General features: G+C 35.8%; 2 protein-coding genes across 2 annotated transcripts; one reads left to right on the plus strand and one right to left on the minus strand.

The window, feature by feature from the left end:
- The first annotated feature begins 6,029 nt into the window (after positions 1-6,029).
- Positions 6,030-8,690, plus strand: LOC18011903 (tyrosine aminotransferase). The gene is made up of 7 exons (XM_006395854.2): positions 6,030-6,372; positions 7,073-7,412; positions 7,531-7,749; positions 7,831-7,890; positions 7,972-8,127; positions 8,203-8,296; positions 8,372-8,690. Exons 1-7 carry the CDS (start codon positions 6,101-6,103, stop codon positions 8,494-8,496), a joined length of 1,266 nt encoding a protein of 421 aa, XP_006395916.1. The 5' UTR covers positions 6,030-6,100; the 3' UTR covers positions 8,497-8,690.
- On the minus strand, positions 8,661-12,045 carry LOC18011807 (putative ubiquitin-like-specific protease 1B). Its single transcript, XM_006395855.2, has 9 exons — positions 11,357-12,045; positions 10,696-10,772; positions 10,519-10,612; positions 10,306-10,404; positions 9,951-10,040; positions 9,742-9,861; positions 9,511-9,614; positions 9,076-9,148; positions 8,661-8,990 (listed from the first exon to the last, which is right to left on the minus strand). Exons 1-9 carry the CDS (start codon positions 11,897-11,899, stop codon positions 8,928-8,930), a joined length of 1,263 nt encoding a protein of 420 aa, XP_006395917.2. The 5' UTR covers positions 11,900-12,045; the 3' UTR covers positions 8,661-8,927.
- Positions 12,046-20,101: the final 8,056 nt, after the last annotated feature.

Genomic DNA, 20,101 nt, shown 5'->3' on the forward strand with positions numbered 1-20,101 from the left:
AGAACTTTGGTTATCAATTTTTTATCCAGTTTTTAACAAACTCACGAATTTTTCTGTTGGAACCTCACAATTTCTATTACCATCATCTTAACTTGCAGAACTTTCAAACTCTACACAAATAACTATGTCGTGTTCACTTTAAATTGTTTCCCACTAATTTTTTCTAATTCTATCCGCATATTTGGTTATGGATGATGAATAAATTAAAAAGTTTATATTATCAGAGATTGAGAAGCTGTGAGTGGTAATTTTCTGTCCAATTTCAAGATCCCCAGTCTAGATGACATTGAGATCGACAAATACAAAAATACTTTAATAGGTGACTAGAAGAGTTATAGTCGAAATGAACTGCGAGAAAAACATAGTGAGCTCATGTCGAAGATAACTGATGAACAGCTTTTGATTTACACAGAGATATTAGATGCAGTAGACCGCGATGCTGGTGAAGTCTTTATTTTTGTCTACGGTTTTGGTGGTACTGGGAAAACTTTCCTCTGGAGTGCTCTAGGAGCTGTTTTGAGATCAAAAGGTGAAGTAGGATTGTGTCACTTCTATTGCAAGGTGGTAGAACAACACATTCTAGATTGTGCATTCCTATTAATGTTAATGACTATACCACATGCTCGATGAAGTCGGGTTAGTATTTGACGGAATTAATCAAAGAGACTCGGTTCATAACATGGGATGAGGCCCAATGATGAGCAAGTTCTGCTTTGAGATATGACATAGAAGCGTGTGATATATTAAAGTATCAGGAACTGTTTGGTGGTAAGGTGATTGTTTTTGGCAGTGATTTTAGACAGGTTTTGCCAGTAATACCAGATGTGAAAAGGTCTAAACCCATGATGGCCGCTTTAAATTTATCAGCGCTTTGGCACAAATGTGAAGTTTTACAACTTACACAAAATATGAGATTGCACGCAGGTCTGACTGATACTGATGCTGAAGATCTTAAAGAATTCTCAAAGTGGATATTAGATATTGGTGACGGAAAAATAAATGAGCCTAATATGGGAGAAGTCAAAATTGAGATACAAGAAGATTTGCTAATTCTTTATTCCGACGATCTTGTACGATCGATTGTTCGGGAGATTTATGGTGAATTGGTTTGCCACCAATACAGATGCACAGTTCTTCAGAGACAGAGCTATATCAAGTCGTAGGAATGTGGATGTGGAGATCATAAACCAATACATGCTATCAAAGTTACCAGGTATTTTTCAAACTTTTAAGACAATTTTACTATCATTAATTCGGCCAATAAATTTAAAATATGGAAACATATTTTAACAATAATATGGACTTAGTCACGAGCAAACTTCACCTTAAATGTTTAATACATTCGTATTTCAAATTAAAAAGAAAATGATTATTAAAAGCGGTACTAAAATTAATATTATGTTATATGTAACTAATGTTTGAAATTGTTAAATATTTAGGTGAAGAAAAAAGATTTTTAAGTGCAGATAGTATTGAACATTCAAACATAAATGATGCTGACGACATCATATATACGCAAGAGTTTTTGAAGAACATTAAAATTTCAGGTATGCCTGATCACAAACTATTCTTGAAGGTGAGAGCTCTGATAATGTTACTACGAAACATTGATCCTAAGAGTGGATTGTGCAATGGTACAAGATTGATAGTGACTAAGTTGGAAAATCATGTTATTGAGGCTAGGGTGATTACGGAAAATTACGACAATCACGTAGATGAGTGTGTGTAAATACCAAGGATGTTTGTAACACTGGTAGACGCACGCTTTCCCTTTTGTATGAATCGTAGACAGTTCCCCATAACACTTGTTTTTGCAGTGATTATTAACAAGAGTCAAAGTCAAACGTTTGAGAGAGTTGGGTTATATTTACCCAAACCTGTATTCTCTCACCGTCAGTTCTATGTTGCAGTTTCAAGAGTAACATCTAGAAAATGTTTGAAAATATTTAGGGAGGATTACTGTAGTAACCTTAGAAAGTATCTATATAACTTGTTTGGCGCATTTTTATTTTTATTACAAAACTAACATAGCATACCCAAAACACCCTTTTCGCCTTTGTTGAAAAAAACCTAATTACGAAAATGACATTACATTTTTAATGCCACGTAGGCAGAATATAGCGCTGAAAAATTGATAAGTCTACCAGGCTTTGACGGTAGACTTATCAAATTTTGGTCAACGCAAAAATTTTGTCGGTAGAGTTATTAGGTCGATGGTAGATTTATTCGAGAGTTGGTAGTGTTTACAAATATTGGTAGACTTATCTTGGTAGAGTTTTGACAATGAGAGGTAGATTTATTATGTTTCGGTAGATTTGTTGTTATGAATGGCAGACTTGTCAAACGTATTGGTAGACTTGTTAAAGAAATCGTTGACTTTCTCGCATAGTTGACTTTGTCAGTAGATTTATTGACAATGAGGTAGATTTAATTTCTGAGTTGGTAGACTTATGTCCTTTGGCAGTAGATTTATGTGAAAAAAGTTGTCAATACGTGACGGTAGATATATTTGTTTTATGGTAGAGTTATATCTAGTTGGTAGGTTTTTTGCTTTTGTGGTAGATATGTTTGTTTTGTGGTAGATTTAAATTCAAGTAAAATTCCTTCCGGTGAGTGGTAGAATATTTGTTACATGAGGTAGACTTACAGAATGTTGGTAGATTTATTTGTTTTGTAGTAGATATGTTTGTTTTGTGGAAGATTTAAAATTCAAATAAAATTCTTTTCCGGGTAAAGGGGTATATTATTGTTACATGAAGTAGACTTACAGAATGTCGGTAGATTTGTTTGTTAGTTTGGTAGAGTTTATGTAATTTGGTAGAGTTATTGTACATATAGTAGACTTCTTATAATAATCATGTGGTGGATTAATTAAGTTTGGTATTTACAAAGATAACCTCGATCTGGTAGAGATATGAGGTGCTTATGGTAGACTTGTTTCTATGGTAGAGTTATTTTTCATGCTTGAGGTAGACTTAGTTGTTAATGTTTGGCAGACATTTGACTTTTTGGATTGAAATTACTTTTTTGTCCTAAATGTATTCTGCAATCTACGAAAAAAACAGAGGTGTGGTAGACTTGTTTTGGAGTATCGTATGTTAAACAGGTTTCGTACATATGGTAGACTTGTTCAATGGTTATATTTGACTTGGTTTTGTTACCATTGACGTTTTCTTTGCATGAGTTTGCTAAGATTATGTCGGTTAACTGTGATTCGATCACATATGATTATTGGTCTTTACGATATAGATGCCATAATCAATGGTCAAAAATTTCTAACATGAATATTTTTTCTATGATATATCTTTTCTCTAAGATAACTTTGCTTTTCATATTAACTTTCAACATATATGTCATATTTGTAATAACCATTTCTTAACTTATGATCTTTTGATTTTTATTTTTGAATATTTGTTACATTTAACTCTATTTACATAAATTCTTACAACATCACAACGTCAAATGATTTTAGTCATGTGTTTTGATTAAAATTTTATTCAGTTATGATATACATCATAGTGAAAGTAAAGAAATAAATTGAATTGAATAATAACATTACAAGCAAATGTGGCAAAAATGTGAAATGTCTGGGTCAATGTTTTATGCAAATATAATTTGAAAACGAAAGTATTATCATTTAAAATCTAATTATCATTTTTATAAATTCAAATATAGATATACTATCAATTTAATAATAAATTTACCATTATTTCAAAACAAATCTACCAAATGCAAATCTACAATTCATAGTGAAACATGTCGGATCGATGCTGGATATCCCATCAAAGATTTGTTCACCATGGCAAAGCTCATAATCTGTCAGAAAAAAAAAATAAACAAATACTGTCATTCATATATAAAATTCAAATATATACGACTGATAAATCTACCATAAATAACTAATAAATATACCAAACACATATCATTTTTCAAATAAGTTACCTTTAAATGACTAATAAATCTACCAAACCACATCGTTTTACAAATAAGTCTATCATTAGATGACTAATAAATCTACCAAACGACATCGTTTTTTAAAATAATTTTACCATCAAATAACTAATAAATCTACCAAATTACATTTCGTTTTCTAAATATATCTACCATCAAATAACTAATAATCTACCAAACAACATACCGTTTTTCAAATAAATCTACCATCACACATTATGAACTTTACAACCAAAAAAATACAATATCGATTTCCAAATATATCTACCAAACGTACCTGAAAAAAAAAAATTAGGGTTATGGTTTTTACAGAAAAATTAACGCCACCGACAACCTCCACAACACCACCATTCCATCGCAACAACGTCTGTCCACCGCGGTTGTGCGCGACGCGGCGAGAATGCTGCTTAAGAGTCATGCCAAATATTACTGAGATCTCCAGCACCAAGATCTGTGTGGATCTGCGAAAAAGAGGGAAGCTGTGAAGAGATAAAAAGGGAGAAGGAAGGAGAAAGTTGGAAAGAGGAAAGCTGTGAAAAGAGGGAAACTGCTAACCGGAATCTTTCGAGCCAGAGGAGAAATCCCTATGTTCGCCTATCAAGAAGCTCTACATGGAAAGCGAAGAAGCTGCGACGGTGGAAGATTCAGAGCTGATGGGACCGTATCTTCGTGCCGCAGAGACGCCGGCGACAAGAACCAATCTTCGGTGAAGTCTTCTTCTTCTTCTTCTTCTTCTTCTACAACGGCGACAAGAACCAAATTAAGGTTTTTTTTTAATAATCAGATTTTTATGTTTTTTTTCTGTAGAAATATACTTATACTCGTTTTTTTCTGTAGAAATAATAATAAAAAGAAATCAATTTTTTAAATTTTTATTAACCAGGATGACATTTTCGTAATAATTTTGAACAGCTGGATAAAAAAATCAATTTTTTAATTTTTATTAACTATAGTGGCATTTTCGTAATAAGTTTGAACATGTGGATAAAAAATAAATTTTTTAATTTTTATTAACCAGAATGGCATTTTCGTAATAATTTTGAACAGCTGGATAAAAAATAAATTTTTTTAATTTTTATTAACTTGAATGGCATTTTTGTAATAATTTTGAACAGCTGGATAAAAAGGACTTAATCCAACTTTATAAGGTTAGTCTAGTAAGATGATCAAAATGTTAGGCTAGGTTTGTCATTTCATCAACTTTAAAGGCTAGTCTAAGGAATTTTCACAAATATTTATTACTGACGAGAAAAGAATACCGCAAAGGAAAACAATGAATATTGTCTACAAGGAAGTTTATGCTAAAATTTAGTGTTTAATAGACATGTTTATAAAAACTAGAAGAATATCTTTTTTAGTTTTCATTTTTTATAGTGATTTGTGCTTAGAGATACTTGTCACTATTATATCGATTTCTGAATTAAAGTCATTCGTTGCATTTTTTTACATATTTCTTTGTTTAACAGACATTGGTTGGCACTTACGAATAGATGCTATTTATTTGAAATTTTGAACACACAAATTTAATATACAATCTTTACAAGGAAATTACGATCAAAGAATGAGGTTAAGACTGAAAAACAACTATACCAATACAAACTTTAATTTTTTTTCGCAATTATTGAAGACTAGCAGACAAGAGTATAAATACTAAAATATGAAAAAAACATCAAATACATTTTAAATCAAAAACTCTACGAGGTATAAATATATTTTAAAAACAAAAAGAATTATCAAATTACAACAATAACAATCATCTCATAACAGAAATACTAATGAAAACATATAAAATAACAATTCGAGCCTGCACAAGATGCAGACCAAATCACTAGTAATCAAATGAAAATCAAAATATATTTAACCCATTACAATCATCAATTCATCATGTTACTATTCTATCAAAAAGTAAAAAAAAAAAACCATTTTGTAAAGTTGTTACATATGGTCTTGGAGTATATCTTTACGTAGTAGATAGATATTGCTACGGTAAGTAAAAGCTACACTCCAAATACCAGTTTGATAAAGTTCTGTCGTTTCTCTCAATGCCAAAATTTGAGGAAATGGTTCACCAACCAATACCACACCAGTCACACTCACAAATCACACAAATCACAACCAAAGTAGTCAGCTCTCAGTTTCTGAGAGGAAAATGGGAGAAATCGGAACCAAGAGATGGAACTTCGGAGCCAACGAGGTCGTCGAACGATCAAGCTCTCTGAGCATTCGTGAGTATCTACATACCTTGATTAGTAATCTCGACGCCGGCGACTCCAGACCCATCATCCCTCTCGGACACGGAGATCCTTCTCCGTTCCCGAGTTTCAGCACCGACCCATCCGCCGTCGAAGCAATCTGTGATTCTGTCCGCTCCACCAAGTTTAACAATTATTCCTCTGCTTCTGGTATCCCTGTCGCTAGGAAGTAAGAAACAACTTCTTCTCCTTCTCCTTCTTCTTCTTTCGTTTTCTGTTTGATGCCTTTGATTTCGTTTTGGGTCTTCTTAGTTTTTTACTTTTGATCTCAAAGCTGTGTTTTTTTGGGTATCCTAAGGCTCTGTTCTTGCTTACTGAGTACAAAAGATTTGAACTTTTGCTTGTTTTCTGTTAAAAGAGTGGATAAATTAACAAGAAACAGCCGGAAAATGAGTTAACTTGTCCTCGAAGACAATAATGGTTAATTGATTAAATTGATTGAGATCTTGGGGATGTCATGATTATTGGAACGTTTTGGGTCTTTTTAGTAAGTTATGAAAAAATCTTGCTGGCCTTGCTTGTTTACACCATTTTGCTGTTTAATTTTAAGAACCGCTGACTTTTTTATCTTTTGATCTCAATCTAAGGGTCTGTTCTTGCTTCCTACGTACACAAGATTTGAACTTTTACCTGTTTCTGTTCAAAGAGTGGATTATCAACAAGAAACAGTCGGAAAATAAGTTAAATTTAAATTTTCCACAAAGACAATAATGGTTAATTGGTTAAATCATTGGGTTAGATTGAGATATTGGGGTTGTTTTGATTCGTGTTTCTATGATGTTTTATCTTTTTTACATATTCAGACTACATTTTGCAATGTGTATTAAAGCTTTTGAGAAAGAACTGATGGCTTTGTTTCCACCTCACAGGGCTGTTGCAGAGTACCTCTCTCGCGATCTCTCTTACAAGATATCTCCAAATGATGTTCATATCACAGCTGGTTGTTTGCAAGCCATTGAGATTTTGATCTCCGCACTCGCAACTCCCGGTGCAAACATCCTGCTTCCTAGGCCCACTTACCCGATGTATGATTCAAGAGCGTCTTTAAGCCAGCTAGAGGTTCGTTATTTTGACCTCCTACCAGAAAATGGCTGGGATGTTGATCTCGACGCAGTTGAAGCTCTTGCAGATGACAAAACCGTGGCTATTGTTCTTATCAACCCTTGCAATCCTTGTGGAAACGTTTTTTCTCGCCAACATCTTCAAAAGGTGTGTTTACTTGCTTCTTACTTTTCGTTTTGGATACTAGGCTTCATTTGTGGAAATGGTAAGAGAATGTGTTCAGATTTTTTTGATGTCTTTGTCATCTTTATATGGTTGGATGAAGATTTCAGAGACGGCTTGCAAGCTTGGAATACTTGTGATCGCAGATGAAGTATATGACCATTTTGCATTTGGGGACAAACCATTTGTGTCCATGGCTGAGTTTGCAGAGATAGTGCCTGTAATTTTGTTTGGCGCCATATCGAAAAGATGGTTTGTTCCTGGCTGGAGACTTGGCTGGATGGTGACTCTTGACCCTCATAGCATCATGAAAGATTCTGGGGTTTGTCCCTTAGCAATTGCTCAATCAATCTCTTTTTAAGAATGTATCTGTAAATAATCTCTGTTTTTTGCTATCTATTAGTTTCTTCAGACTCTAACCAACGTCCTCAACATGTCCACGGATGCTGCAACGTTCATTCAGGTATGTTAATGAGATGCATCGGTGTTGAATAGTGGCTGGTATAAGACATGTATCTGACAGTAGAAATGAAATGACTTTTAGGGCGCAGTTCCTGATATTGTTGGGAACACGAAAGAAGAATTCTTCTCATCGAAACTCGAAATGGTGAAAGAATGTGCTGAGCTTTGTTATGAAGAGATTATGAAGATCCCTTGCATCACTTGTCCCTGCAAACCAGAGGGGTCAATGTTCACGATGGTAAAGAATTGACAGCAATCAGATTACTTATCTGTCAAAGCTCAAGCTCAGAGATTAATCTGTTTGTTGGTGCAGGTGAAGTTAAACCTTTCTCTACTCGAAGATATCAGTGATGATTTGGACTTCTGCTGCAAGCTAGCCAAAGAGGAGTCCATGATTATCCTACCAGGTAAATGTTATAGTCTTGTTAACGAGCTTTGTTGATGGTTATGGGCAGTTAAAGTAATCGATGCGGCTCTTGCAGGTCGAGCTGTTGGGCTTAAGAACTGGCTACGTATCACATTTGCGGTTGAGCACGAGCTCCTCATTGATGGGTTTTCCAGGATAAAGAACTTTGCTCAGAGACACTCCAAGAAGCAGCAGCCATGAGTATGAAGTCTGTCTCATTCTCTCTCACTTTCAATAGCCAAAGCAAATTAGATTTTGCTGAGAGGCATCTGAAATGACAATGTTGGTTACTTTGTATGTAATCACTAATAAAGCTTTAATTCTCTTTGAACAAAGAAACAAACCACTGTTGCAAGAAGCAGCTATGACCATAAGATTGAAAATTTGCTCAGAGGCTTCTAACATAACATTGTTGGATTTGATAATAACATTGATTGTAATAAGCTACAGCCTTACAACTCTATTAGCAAAAAGAAAACTAATCAATATTTCCAAAAAGCAGCCATGACCATGAGATATCTAGCATCCTCCACAGCCACAGCAGATTAATCCATAATTTTTACTAAGAGCCTTCTAAATGACATTGTAGGCTTCCTAAAATAAAAAGCTATTATCACCAAAAACCGGCAAAACTAGTCCGCTCGCAGTCTAAGTATCTCCTTTGCTGTTCTTAACCTGAAGTATGGCATGTCCTTCTGCAAAACATGTTTCACCACTGCATATTAATTCCATAACTAGCCCACCCACAATTCTGCAGATATTGATGATATCTCTTATTACCTGGCTAAAATGTAGCTTCAGTCCTCTACTGTAAAAGTCTATGTATTTAAGCATAAACATCCCACAGTCATACCTGGAGAAATTGCAAAAAAGGAGTGTCAGAAAATCTATAACTGCATAACGCAAATGGCTATAAAAGAGCTGTTGCATTAGCTACGCTTGATAATAAGCTACAAGGAATACGATAAGCTTGTAACTGCAAATTATATAGCAAACCATGAGAAACATTAGTTTTTTTTTATACTGTTAGTTTTTTTTTTTCTATAGAATATGTTTTCCTGCTTATCCGAACATAACCTATATCAACACATAAACCGGATCTATTCCTAACTCACATAGCTAAAGAAAGCTTGGATAATTCTACAATGGATGGTTTGTTAATAAGATAATTTCCTTTCACTTGATCAATAACATAGCAAAACTGGAATTACTTACCCATTCTGTTGCCGAGGAAGGTCTTTAACGTATCCGATCTCCCATGAACTAACGTCAATATGTTTCCCGCTCTTGTCCTTTACTTCATCCACCAAGTACTTTGCCTGAAGCAAATACCACCATTAACTTACAAATATCTTATTTTCACAGTAGCTTCAGAATTATCACATAATCAATAGCATCATATTTTCAAAGTGCAAATGGGTAAAATTTGTGATCAAGAATTTATACCAAAGCATTCAAGACTTTGGGATTAAATCCATTTAGTGAATCAAGATACAGGAACTTGCATTCCCTGATATTAATCATTGCCAGGGACCAATGTAGACTTCCGTGGATTGGAACAAATATCTGCAACAGATTCAACATCAATCAAATTGGATTATGTTTGTAAGATTAACAAAAGGTAACCAAGAGTTTAAGTTTTGCGGAAAGCTCACTATGTCACAGTCAATAAGATTATATCCCAGCTTTCTCTGGGTAGTCCATCTCCTGACAGCTTCGTAGTTGTAACCGGAGGCACTTACTAGCTGAACAAATGTAATTAGAAGGAGTAAACATAAGCCTGTGAACATTTATTAACATCATTAATAGCTGTCACAAGCCTTATATAGACAACTGAATACTAGGAGCAGAATCTGCTAGTTTCAGCCAAAACACATTGAGATCGGAGAAATCTTAAGCGTGGCAGTTTATAACTTTTATGGAAGCAAGTCATGGCCGAAATGATCTGACACTAGGAAACATGAAAACCTATATTTTTTTGAAGCATGAGAACTAGAACAGAAAGCAAACCTTGACGTAGAAAAAGGTATTGAAGAAATGACACTTGAGGTACTTTTGAGGATCTCTAGTTTCTCTCTCTTTCAGCAGGTCAAGATAAAGGTTGATGACCTATAAAACAGAGCAAATTAAAACACCATACATCAGTGCAAAACTGGAAAATGCAACAAAAAGAGTTCGAACCAAATTTAAAAGAAAAAAAAAAACAGATGTAAGAAAAGCAACCTCGTCGTTAAGCCAAGCAGACGGTTTAAGGCATTGTAAAGTTTCTCCACGAATATCAATGTTGGAGTTTTCATGCGAAACCACAACCTTCGTTCTGAGATTGTGCAATCAAAGTTGATCAGATTCCTGAATCATCAATAACATGAAATGCTAGAAGCTCAAAAAAAAAAATTATACCTATTTCTCATAGAGAATGCAACATTAACTTCAGTTTCTTCTTCCTTTTTGAGCGGTAGAAAGAGTTCATTAGAAACCTTCAACAAATCCATAAATCAACTTTCAATAATAAACACATGAATACAGTCTCAATAACGTGCTCTGTCGACAAAACTTAACCCAAGCTAAGAACTTGTGACTAGTTCGAAACAACCTCATAACTCGAAGAACTCAAACTATAAGTCTTGATTGCAGCTAACTAAATCTCTGGAATGTACAAAACTATATACAAATAAGCAACTTAGGTATTACTCAAAGTTCTTAAAGCTAATAGATACTCTAGTACGAGTGTTTGCATCAACAATAATCAGACAACCATATGCAACAACATTGCAAATCAATAAAACAACTTTCAATAACAAATGTGTACCGTTATCAACAATGTGCTTCTTCAACTAAATTTATCCCAAGCTAACAACTTGTCACTATGCAGAAACAACCTCATAACTCGAAAGAACTCTAACTACAAGTCATGATTGAATCTCTGTAATGTACAAAACCAGATACTATCAAGCAGCTTAGGTATCACTCCAAGTTCTTAAAGCTAATAGATACTATAATCCGACAACCATAAGCAACAACATCGTATGCATTCAAGAGAACATTGGAGCAAGAAGAGCACCTCAACACGGTTTTTCATCAAACGGGGAGATCTGCGGAGCAATGATACTCTCAAGTTGTTCCCATTTTTACCATTTCGAACACCCAAAGAAGAAGATCGTTCCTCAACCAAATTTTCCGTATCATCTTCAACCACGAGAGCAGCTTCTTCAGAGCTTGAATCGTCGTCATCAACCAAATCAATCACAATCCTCTCTTTTTCATTGTATCTCAATACGGGTTTGTTTGAATCACACTTGAGACCAGACAAATTGCTTGTTTCACGACTAATCTCTACATTGCCAGTGCAAATTCTAGGTTTTTCCTTCTTCTTTTTCAAGACTGGAGCACGACGAACCAGTGACCTAAATCGAAGAAACCCTCTGCGACGGGCATGAAATTCTCGAACTTTCGTAACTGGGTAGCTCGAAAGCGTCGAGATTGTAGCATTGGAAGAGGAAACTGGCTTGCCCGAGAAGAATCTGCGTTTTTTCGGGATGGTGGTTCTCTGTTGACTCGAGACGCCGCGCTTGCGTTTGCGTTTGGTCGCTACGTTCACAGCCATTAGAGATCGAATTAGGTTGCGAGCAGGTTCGTGTTCTTGTCCCCAAGCGACTAGGATTACGAATCGCCAACGTCACGCGAATCTATTGGAGAGTCATTTCAGGGTTTCAAAGTGATTTCATTCAAGTCGTTTGACAAAAAGTTTAGTACTTTCAATTCACCCACTCGAGCGATTTCGCCGACTCAAGTACAAGACTACAAGTGTTACATACAATGTCACAAACTTGCAAGTGTCTTTGAAAACCTAAGTTTGAAAAATATTGGAATGAATTTATCAAAATATGAATCCACTTGTGATAACTGTCAATATGTTTGATCAAAAGAATAAAATAAAGTTTGTTTCAATTTGCTTTGACAGGAAAGTAAGCTCTATGGTAAAGAAAGTATGGAAAGTAAGCATCTTAATTCTTATATCATCTGCATCAGCTATATGAAGAGTAGACGGTTATTCTAACCATACCATCTCAAGGTGATAGTGTTGGAAATGCAGGGGATCATGGTAATTATGATACAACAAGTGTTTTGTTTGATTTATCAGATGATGATGGGTATGAGAGGATGGATTTTATTTACGCAGAGATGGTTAGTGAATATGCAAATGAAGAATTAAGTAGTGAGTTGTGCATATATTTGATTGCACCAGCTTGGGACTTGGTTATGATATTTAGATTGGTGGAAGCGTAATAGTCCTAAATACCCTATTTTATTAGAGCTGACTAGAGATGTTCTTGCAATCCAAATATCTTTTGTTGCTTAAGAGTTGGCTTTTAGTACTAGTGCCTGAATTTTGGATCCTTTTAGAAGTTGTTTGACACCTTAAATGATTGAGGTGATTTGCATACAACAATGGCTGCGGAGTTCCATTAAAAAAAAAGTAAAGCTTGCTATCTTAGTGCAAATGATTAAATGTCTATATTTCCTGATTTTTTTTTCATGTAAGTTCATTTTCAGTGATGAATGTCTAACCATATTTTCTTGTATAAAATCTCGGAAGCAAACAGAATTTGGTCGTTGGGTTGCAATTGGAATTAGAGGTATAAAATATTTTCTATGATCTTTGTTACTAGTGGCTGAAACTCTATGAATATTTTTTTGATGAAAATCAGAATGACTTACATTTAAAGATGATAAATTAACTAATCGATTGAGAATGGTTGAATCTTGATTCTTGAGTGACTAAATCTTATTATTTTTTTAGAATAGATGAATGTACATATTGCATCAGATTATGAGAAAGTGAATATATTGGAGTTATTTGTTCGTATAAACACAAGGTCAATTCAGTAAAATATTATCGAAGAGGGTTCGGAAATTTTTGTTATATTGAGTTGAGCTCGATGTGCTATAGTGATCGAGGTCTTTTTATTGAGGTGAAAGTATAGATTTCTTTTATTCGTAAATATCGAGTTTTTAGTCTTTATTTCAGATTACGGATCCCGTAATAAATGAAGTTACAGGGCTATTTATAGTGATGAGATTAGGTTACATTTCGGTCAGGATAGGTCAAACGGTCGGGCAGGTAGACCTGACCGACCGTCTCTCTAAATATCATGTTGGCGAGCTGCTTCATCCATGTCGATGTGGCGAGTTGCTCCTTATATTCGCGAAGCCCATCTCTGGAACGACCTCGTTTTGGCTTGTCGAATGGGCTCTTAACGCCTCTTAGTTTCGTTGGGCCTTGTCAATTAGTTAACGGGCCTGGTCGAAATTACCAAAAGGGGTTGTGCTCAGTCCATAAAATAGAATGTATGAATCTTTCTGATCATGTTTCTTCTGATATATTTTTTACCATCTAATATTCTATTTTCAGAACGTGAATGGAGTGTTTGATGAAGAAATCTTCATTCAATTATGGGCAAGGCTTAAGAAGACCCAACAAGCAATTTTGATCTAATCCAACTAGCATTCAATGATGAGAAATGAATGGTTGAATCTTTTTATGGACACAAATTGTGCGTTTTATTTAGAGTAATAATATTGGTAAACCATTTTTTATCAAAAGTTGTGACATTTTCTTAATAATATTGCAATGTATGGTTTTTCAACAATAAATTTTTATCGTTTCTGTTTATTTTTTTTTCTTGTTTACCAAAGGATTATATCGTCGTTGTTTTTTCTATAAAGCATTTGTGATTTTAATACTAGATGGTAATACATCTCTTTTAAATTTGCTATGGAAATAATCGGCTCTCAAAATATATTAACAGGTAGAAGCTCTTTACCACCTCAAGAATAACAAATATTAATGATTATGTCTTTCTGTCCAAGAATTTCTAGACATGAATCCCAAACGATATTGTGACAACAGCCCGGTTGTTGATGAGAGGAGAGGGTTTTACGACGTTTTTTTTGTCTGTAGGATATATGTTGCCCCAAGATTGGTGAGAAATCAATCCCTGAGTATCCTGGTCATATCTTGGTTGGGTTTGACATTGACGAGCATGGAACCAAATACTGGGTGCTTCAGGATTCTTCCGGTGGGATGTTTGGTGATGGTGGCTTTGTCAAACTGGCACATGGACATGGCCTACTTACTTTTTTGTCAGTATGGCAATCTGTGAGAGAGTAGAGAGAAAGTTTGGACATCTTTATGTCAAAACGGCAATCTGAGAGAGTGTAGCGGTATATCCTTGTTGATGTTTAAACTCAAATGTCTTTTAAGAATATGTTCATATTATAGTCTTTGCAACTGTAAACCATATTGGATCGGTTCATATTATAGGTTTTTTTGAAATTGATCCTACGTTGTTTTGTTGAAATGGCTGCGGAGTTCCATCAAAAAAAAAAAAAAGTAAAGCTTGTACCTTAGTGCAAATATTTAAAGAACTTGACTTTCATGAGTAATTTCGTATTTTGGTTCTATATTTTTTTTTATTTTTTTTTTCATGTAAGTTCTAACCTTTTTTTTGTGTAGATTCTCGGAAGCAAACAACATTGGTCGTTGAGTTGCAATTGGTGTTGGATAATTCCTAACTTGATTAGGAAGTTATCTCTTTAGAAAGTTGTCTAAGAGATAAACATAAGGATTTATTTAATAAGGTTTTAGATATAGTTTAATATCTAGATAAGGTTTTATATTTCCTTTGTTATATAGAATTAGGAGAAGCTAATATCTATATAAACAGAGTCTAAGGAGAGATGTTCCTTAAGACTAAGATAAGAGGTTTAGTTTTGAGAAGTTTCTAAATCTAATAAAGAAGAGAAGTTCTTTATAAACAAGTTCTTAGCACATTATATTCTTGAATTGGTATCAGAGCAAAGACGAAGCCTAAGGGATTACCTAAACGAAGATCACAAGCAACACGACGATGGGAGACGAGTTGGTCCAACCACGTCCAAAGGATATCGGATCAGCAGCGATCCAATGTCCTATGCTCACGTCAACAAACTACACAGTTTGGACGATGAGGATGAGAGTTATGTTAAGGGTATACGAAGTATGGGACACGATCGAACCAGGGTCTACGGATGCAAAGAAGAATGACATCGCGATAGCCCTGCTGTTCCAATCTATACCCAAATCGCTCATACTTCAACTAGGAGAGCAAACTACATCAAAAGGAGTCTGGGATGCAGTCAAGTCGCGACATCTAGGAGCAGATCGAGTAAAAGAAGCAAGGCAACAGACATTGATGGCAGAATTTGACAAACTGACAATGAGCAACACTGACTCTGTAGATGATTTTTTAGGAAAAATCTCAGGTTTGGCTTCCAAGTCAGCCTCATTAGGAAAAACCATTGAAGAATCAGTACTAGTAAAGAAATTCCTGAAAGCTCTTTCCCGAAACAAGTTTATTCAGATCGTGGCTTCCATAGAACAAGATCTAGACTTAAACGCAACAAGTTTTGAAGAGATAGTTGGGAGGATAAAAGCATACGAAGAACGAATAGGAGAAGAAGCTCAAAAGGAAGATCAAGGCAAGCTAATGTGGGCTAACTCTGATCAAAATAACTGTGGAGGTTATGGAGGCTCTCGTGGAAAAAGCAGAGGTGGTGGAGGCAGAGGAAGAGGTCGAGGGAGATCAAATAGCCAAAACCAAGGAGGAGCACCTGGAGAATCGAATCAGAACAAAAGAAGGACAGGTCGAAAGTCATCTGTTGGATATGTGACAAACCTGGCCACTTCGCATCAACTTGTCCAGAAAAGAAAAATAAAAACCAAGAGACAAACCTGAATGAAACGGAAGAAGCCGAGGCATTATATGTTCACGAGGTTGTGTTTCTGAACGAGGACAAGATAAACCCAAATAACTATGATACCGGTGAAGAAAATAAAAGCATATGGTTCCTAGATAATGGCGCAAGCAACCATATGACGGGAAACATAGGATTCTTCTCCAGCCTAAACGAACTTATAAAAGGACAAGTAAAGTTTGGTGATGGCTCATATGTTGATATAATGGGAAAAGGTACAATTACCTTTGTGAGCAAGACAGGTGAAAAGAAGGCTCTCAAAGAAATTTACTTTATCCCGAGTTTGAAGCACAATATTTTGAGCTTAGGACAAGCAACAGAGAATGGGTGTGAGGTGAATATGAAAGGAGATTCACTAACACTAAGTGATCCTCAAGGAAGGTTACTTGTCAGAGTCAAAAGATCACAAAACCGCCTGTACAAAACTCCAATGGAAATACTGGTTCCTAAGTGTCTTCAAGCACAAAACGATGACACTGGTTGGACTTGGCATGCACGGCTGGGTCATGTGAACTTTGGAGTACTCAAGAACATGGTCGACAATGATCTGGTCACAGGGTTACCACGGTTTCAGCAAGAGAAAAGAGTATGCGATACATGTCTAGTAGGGAAACAAACAAGAAGGTCATTCCCAACAAAGACAATGTATCGAGCAACACAAGCGTTAGAGCTGATCCATGGCGACTTGTGCGGGCCTATATCACCACCAACACCAGGAAACAATCGATATATCTTTTTGCTTATCGATGATTTCTCAAGATTCATGTGGTCTATATTGATGAAGGAAAAAGGAGAAGCATTCGATCGGTTCAAAAGGTTTGAAGAAGGTGTTGAAAAACAAACAGGGTTGTCCATAAAAACCTTTCGCACCGATAGAGGAGGAGAGTTTACATCTTCTGAGTTTAATCTGTTCTGTGAAGAGAATGGAATAAAAAGACACTTAACGGCACCATACACACCACAGCAGAATGGTGTGGTGGAGAGAAGAAATCGGACGCTTATGGAGATGACAAGGAGCTTACTCATCGCAATGAAAGTTCCAAATCACTTATGGGGAGAAGCTGTTCGACACTCAACCTACCTCATTAACAGAATCCCAACAAAAGCCCTAAAGAATCAAACTCCTTATGAAAGCTTTACCTCCAAGAAACCAAACATTGAGCACTTAAAGGTTTTTGGATGTATCGCTTATGCTAAAATCACTACGCCACATCTAAAGAAGTTAGATGAGAGGTCAAGATGTGTAGTAAACCTAGGAACTGAGCCGGGTTCTAAGGCCTACAGGCTACTTGATCCAGAGGCAGGGAGAGTATTGGTTAGTAGGGATGTTATCTTTGATGAAACAAGAGGTTGGGACTGGTCACCAAAGATTAAAGAAACCGATGGTGAACCAGGAATGTTCAGGCTTCCTCAAGGAAATTCGGTAGAAGAAGAAATCGAACCTAATCATCATGATCAACAAGAGCAAGAACCACCGATTCAAGAAGAGGAAGAAGAACACAGTGGACAACAAGTGCAACAAGAAATAGAACCACAGCCAGCAACAACAAGATCCAGCCGAGTAATAAGAAAGCCTGGGTACTTAGATGACTTTGTAATGCTTGCAGAAGAAGAAAGTGAGAGATTGCTCTTCACCATAGATGGAGAGCCAGAAACTTTTCAAGAAGCAGAGCAATTACAAGAGTGGATCGATGCTATGAAAGCTGAGATGGATTCTATTTCAAAAAATAAAACATGGGAGCTTGTCAAAAGGCCAAAAGGACTTAAAACTATCGGACTAAAGTGGATCTACAAGACCAAAAGGAATGCGGATGGCTCGGTGAACAAGTATAAAGCCAGACTTGTGGCAAAAGGGTATGTGCAACAACAAGGTGTAGATTTCGACGAAGTATTTGCCCCTGTGGCAAGAATCGAAACTATACGACTTTTAATAGCCCTAGCAGTAGCAAGAGGATGGGAAATACATCACCTAGACGTCAAGACAGCCTTCTTGAATGGAGAACTCAATGAAATAGTCCATGTATGTCAACCAGAAGGCTTTGTGAAGAAAGGAGAAGAAGATCTTGTGTACAAACTTCATAAGGCTCTATATGGCCTGCGACAAGCACCTAGAGCTTGGAACATCAAGCTTGATCAGGTCTTAAAGGGGATGGGCTTTAAGAAGTGCTTAAAAGAACCATCGGTATACCTTAAGACGAAAAAGGAAGACACTCTCATTGTGGCGATATATGTTGATGACTTGTTTGTTACTGGAACATCTTTGAAGGTTATCAAACAATTCAAAGAAGATATATCAACAAGGTTTGAGATTTCCGACCTTGGGAAGTTAAGATATTATCTTGGTATAGAAGTAATTCAAGGAGCAGATGGAATAAAAATAAAACAAGAAGGTTATGCTCAGGGAATACTAGTTGATACCAAGATGGAGGCGTGCAATCTGTCTCATGTTCCAATGGAAGCAAATTTGAAGATTTCAAAAGCTGAAAACGAAACAGAAATCGATGCTACACGATATAGAAGAACAATAGGGTGCTTGAGGTACCTTCTTCATACGAGACCCGACTTAGCATTCTCAGTAGGGGTTTTGAGTCGCTATATGCAGAGTCCTAGAGAATCTCATGGACAGGCTATCAAGCGAATTCTAAGGTATGTAAGAGGAACAACAAACTTGGGATTGGAATTTAAGAGAGATGGAACAAGAAGTATTGTTGGGTACAGTGACAGTAGTCACAACATTGATGTCGATGATGGAAGAAGTACTGCAGGACACGTCTTCTATCTCGGAGCATCACCAGTTACTTGGACATCTCAGAAGCTATCCACCGTCGCCCTATCTTCATGTGAAGCAGAATTCATGGCAGCTACAGAGGTAGCAAAACAGGCGATATGGCTTCAAGAGTTGTTAAAAGAAATACTAAGTATCGATTCCAGCAAAGTTATACTTAGAGTTGATAACAAGTCAGCCATAGCCCTTACAAAGAATCCTGTGTTTCATGGAAGAAGCAAACACATTCTTTCTAGGTATCATTTCATCCGAGAGTGTGTGGAGAATGATCAGATCGAAGTGCAACACATCCCAGGAACGCAACAAAAGGCAGACATCCTTACTAAAGCCTTGGCGAGAGTCAAGTTCAAAGAAATGAGGAGTTTGCTTGGAGTAGAAGACATATTCTCATCTGAAGTTCAAGTTGGAATTAAGGGGGAGAATGTTGGATAATTCCTAACTTGATTAGGAAGTTATCTCTTTAGAAAGTTGTCTAAGAGATAAACATAAGGATTTATTTAATAAGGTTTTAGATATAGTTTAATATCTAGATAAGGTTTTATATTTCCTTTGTTATATAGAATTAGGAGAAGCTAATATTTATATAAACAGAGTCTAAGGAGAGATGTTCCTTAAGACTAAGATAAGAGGTTTAGTTTTGAGAAGTTTCTAAATCTAATAAAGAAGAGAAGTTCTTTATAAACAAGTTCTTAGCACATTATATTCTTGAATTGGAATTAGAGGTATAAAATCTTTTCTATGATCTTCACTTCTTCGTTACTAGTGGCTGAAACTCTATGAATATTTTTTGATGAAAATCAGAATGACTTACATTCAACGATGATAAATTAACTAATTGATTGAGAATGGTTGAATCTTTGATTCTTGAGTGATTAAATCTTATGTTTTTTAGAATAGATGATTGTACATATTGCATCGATTAGGAGAAAGTGAATATATTGGAGTGTTTGATGAGAACAAGAATGTATGAATCTTTTTGATCATGTTTCTTCTCTGATATATTTTTTACCGTCTAATGTTCTATTTGCAGAACGTGAATGAAGTATTTGATGAAGCAATCTTCATTCAATTATGGACAAGGCATAAGAAGACCCAACAAGCAATTTTCATCTAATCCAACTAGGATCCAATGATGACCCGTGAATGGTTGAATCTTTTTACATGCTTGACTTCTCTTATCAGTCCACCATCGAATCGAAGATATATCAACACCGGTAACCGATT

The sequence above is a fragment of the Eutrema salsugineum genome, unplaced genomic scaffold, assembly GCF_000478725.1.
Source record: "Eutrema salsugineum unplaced genomic scaffold, Eutsalg1_0 scaffold_6, whole genome shotgun sequence".
NCBI classification, from domain to species: Eukaryota; Viridiplantae; Streptophyta; class Magnoliopsida; order Brassicales; family Brassicaceae; genus Eutrema; species Eutrema salsugineum.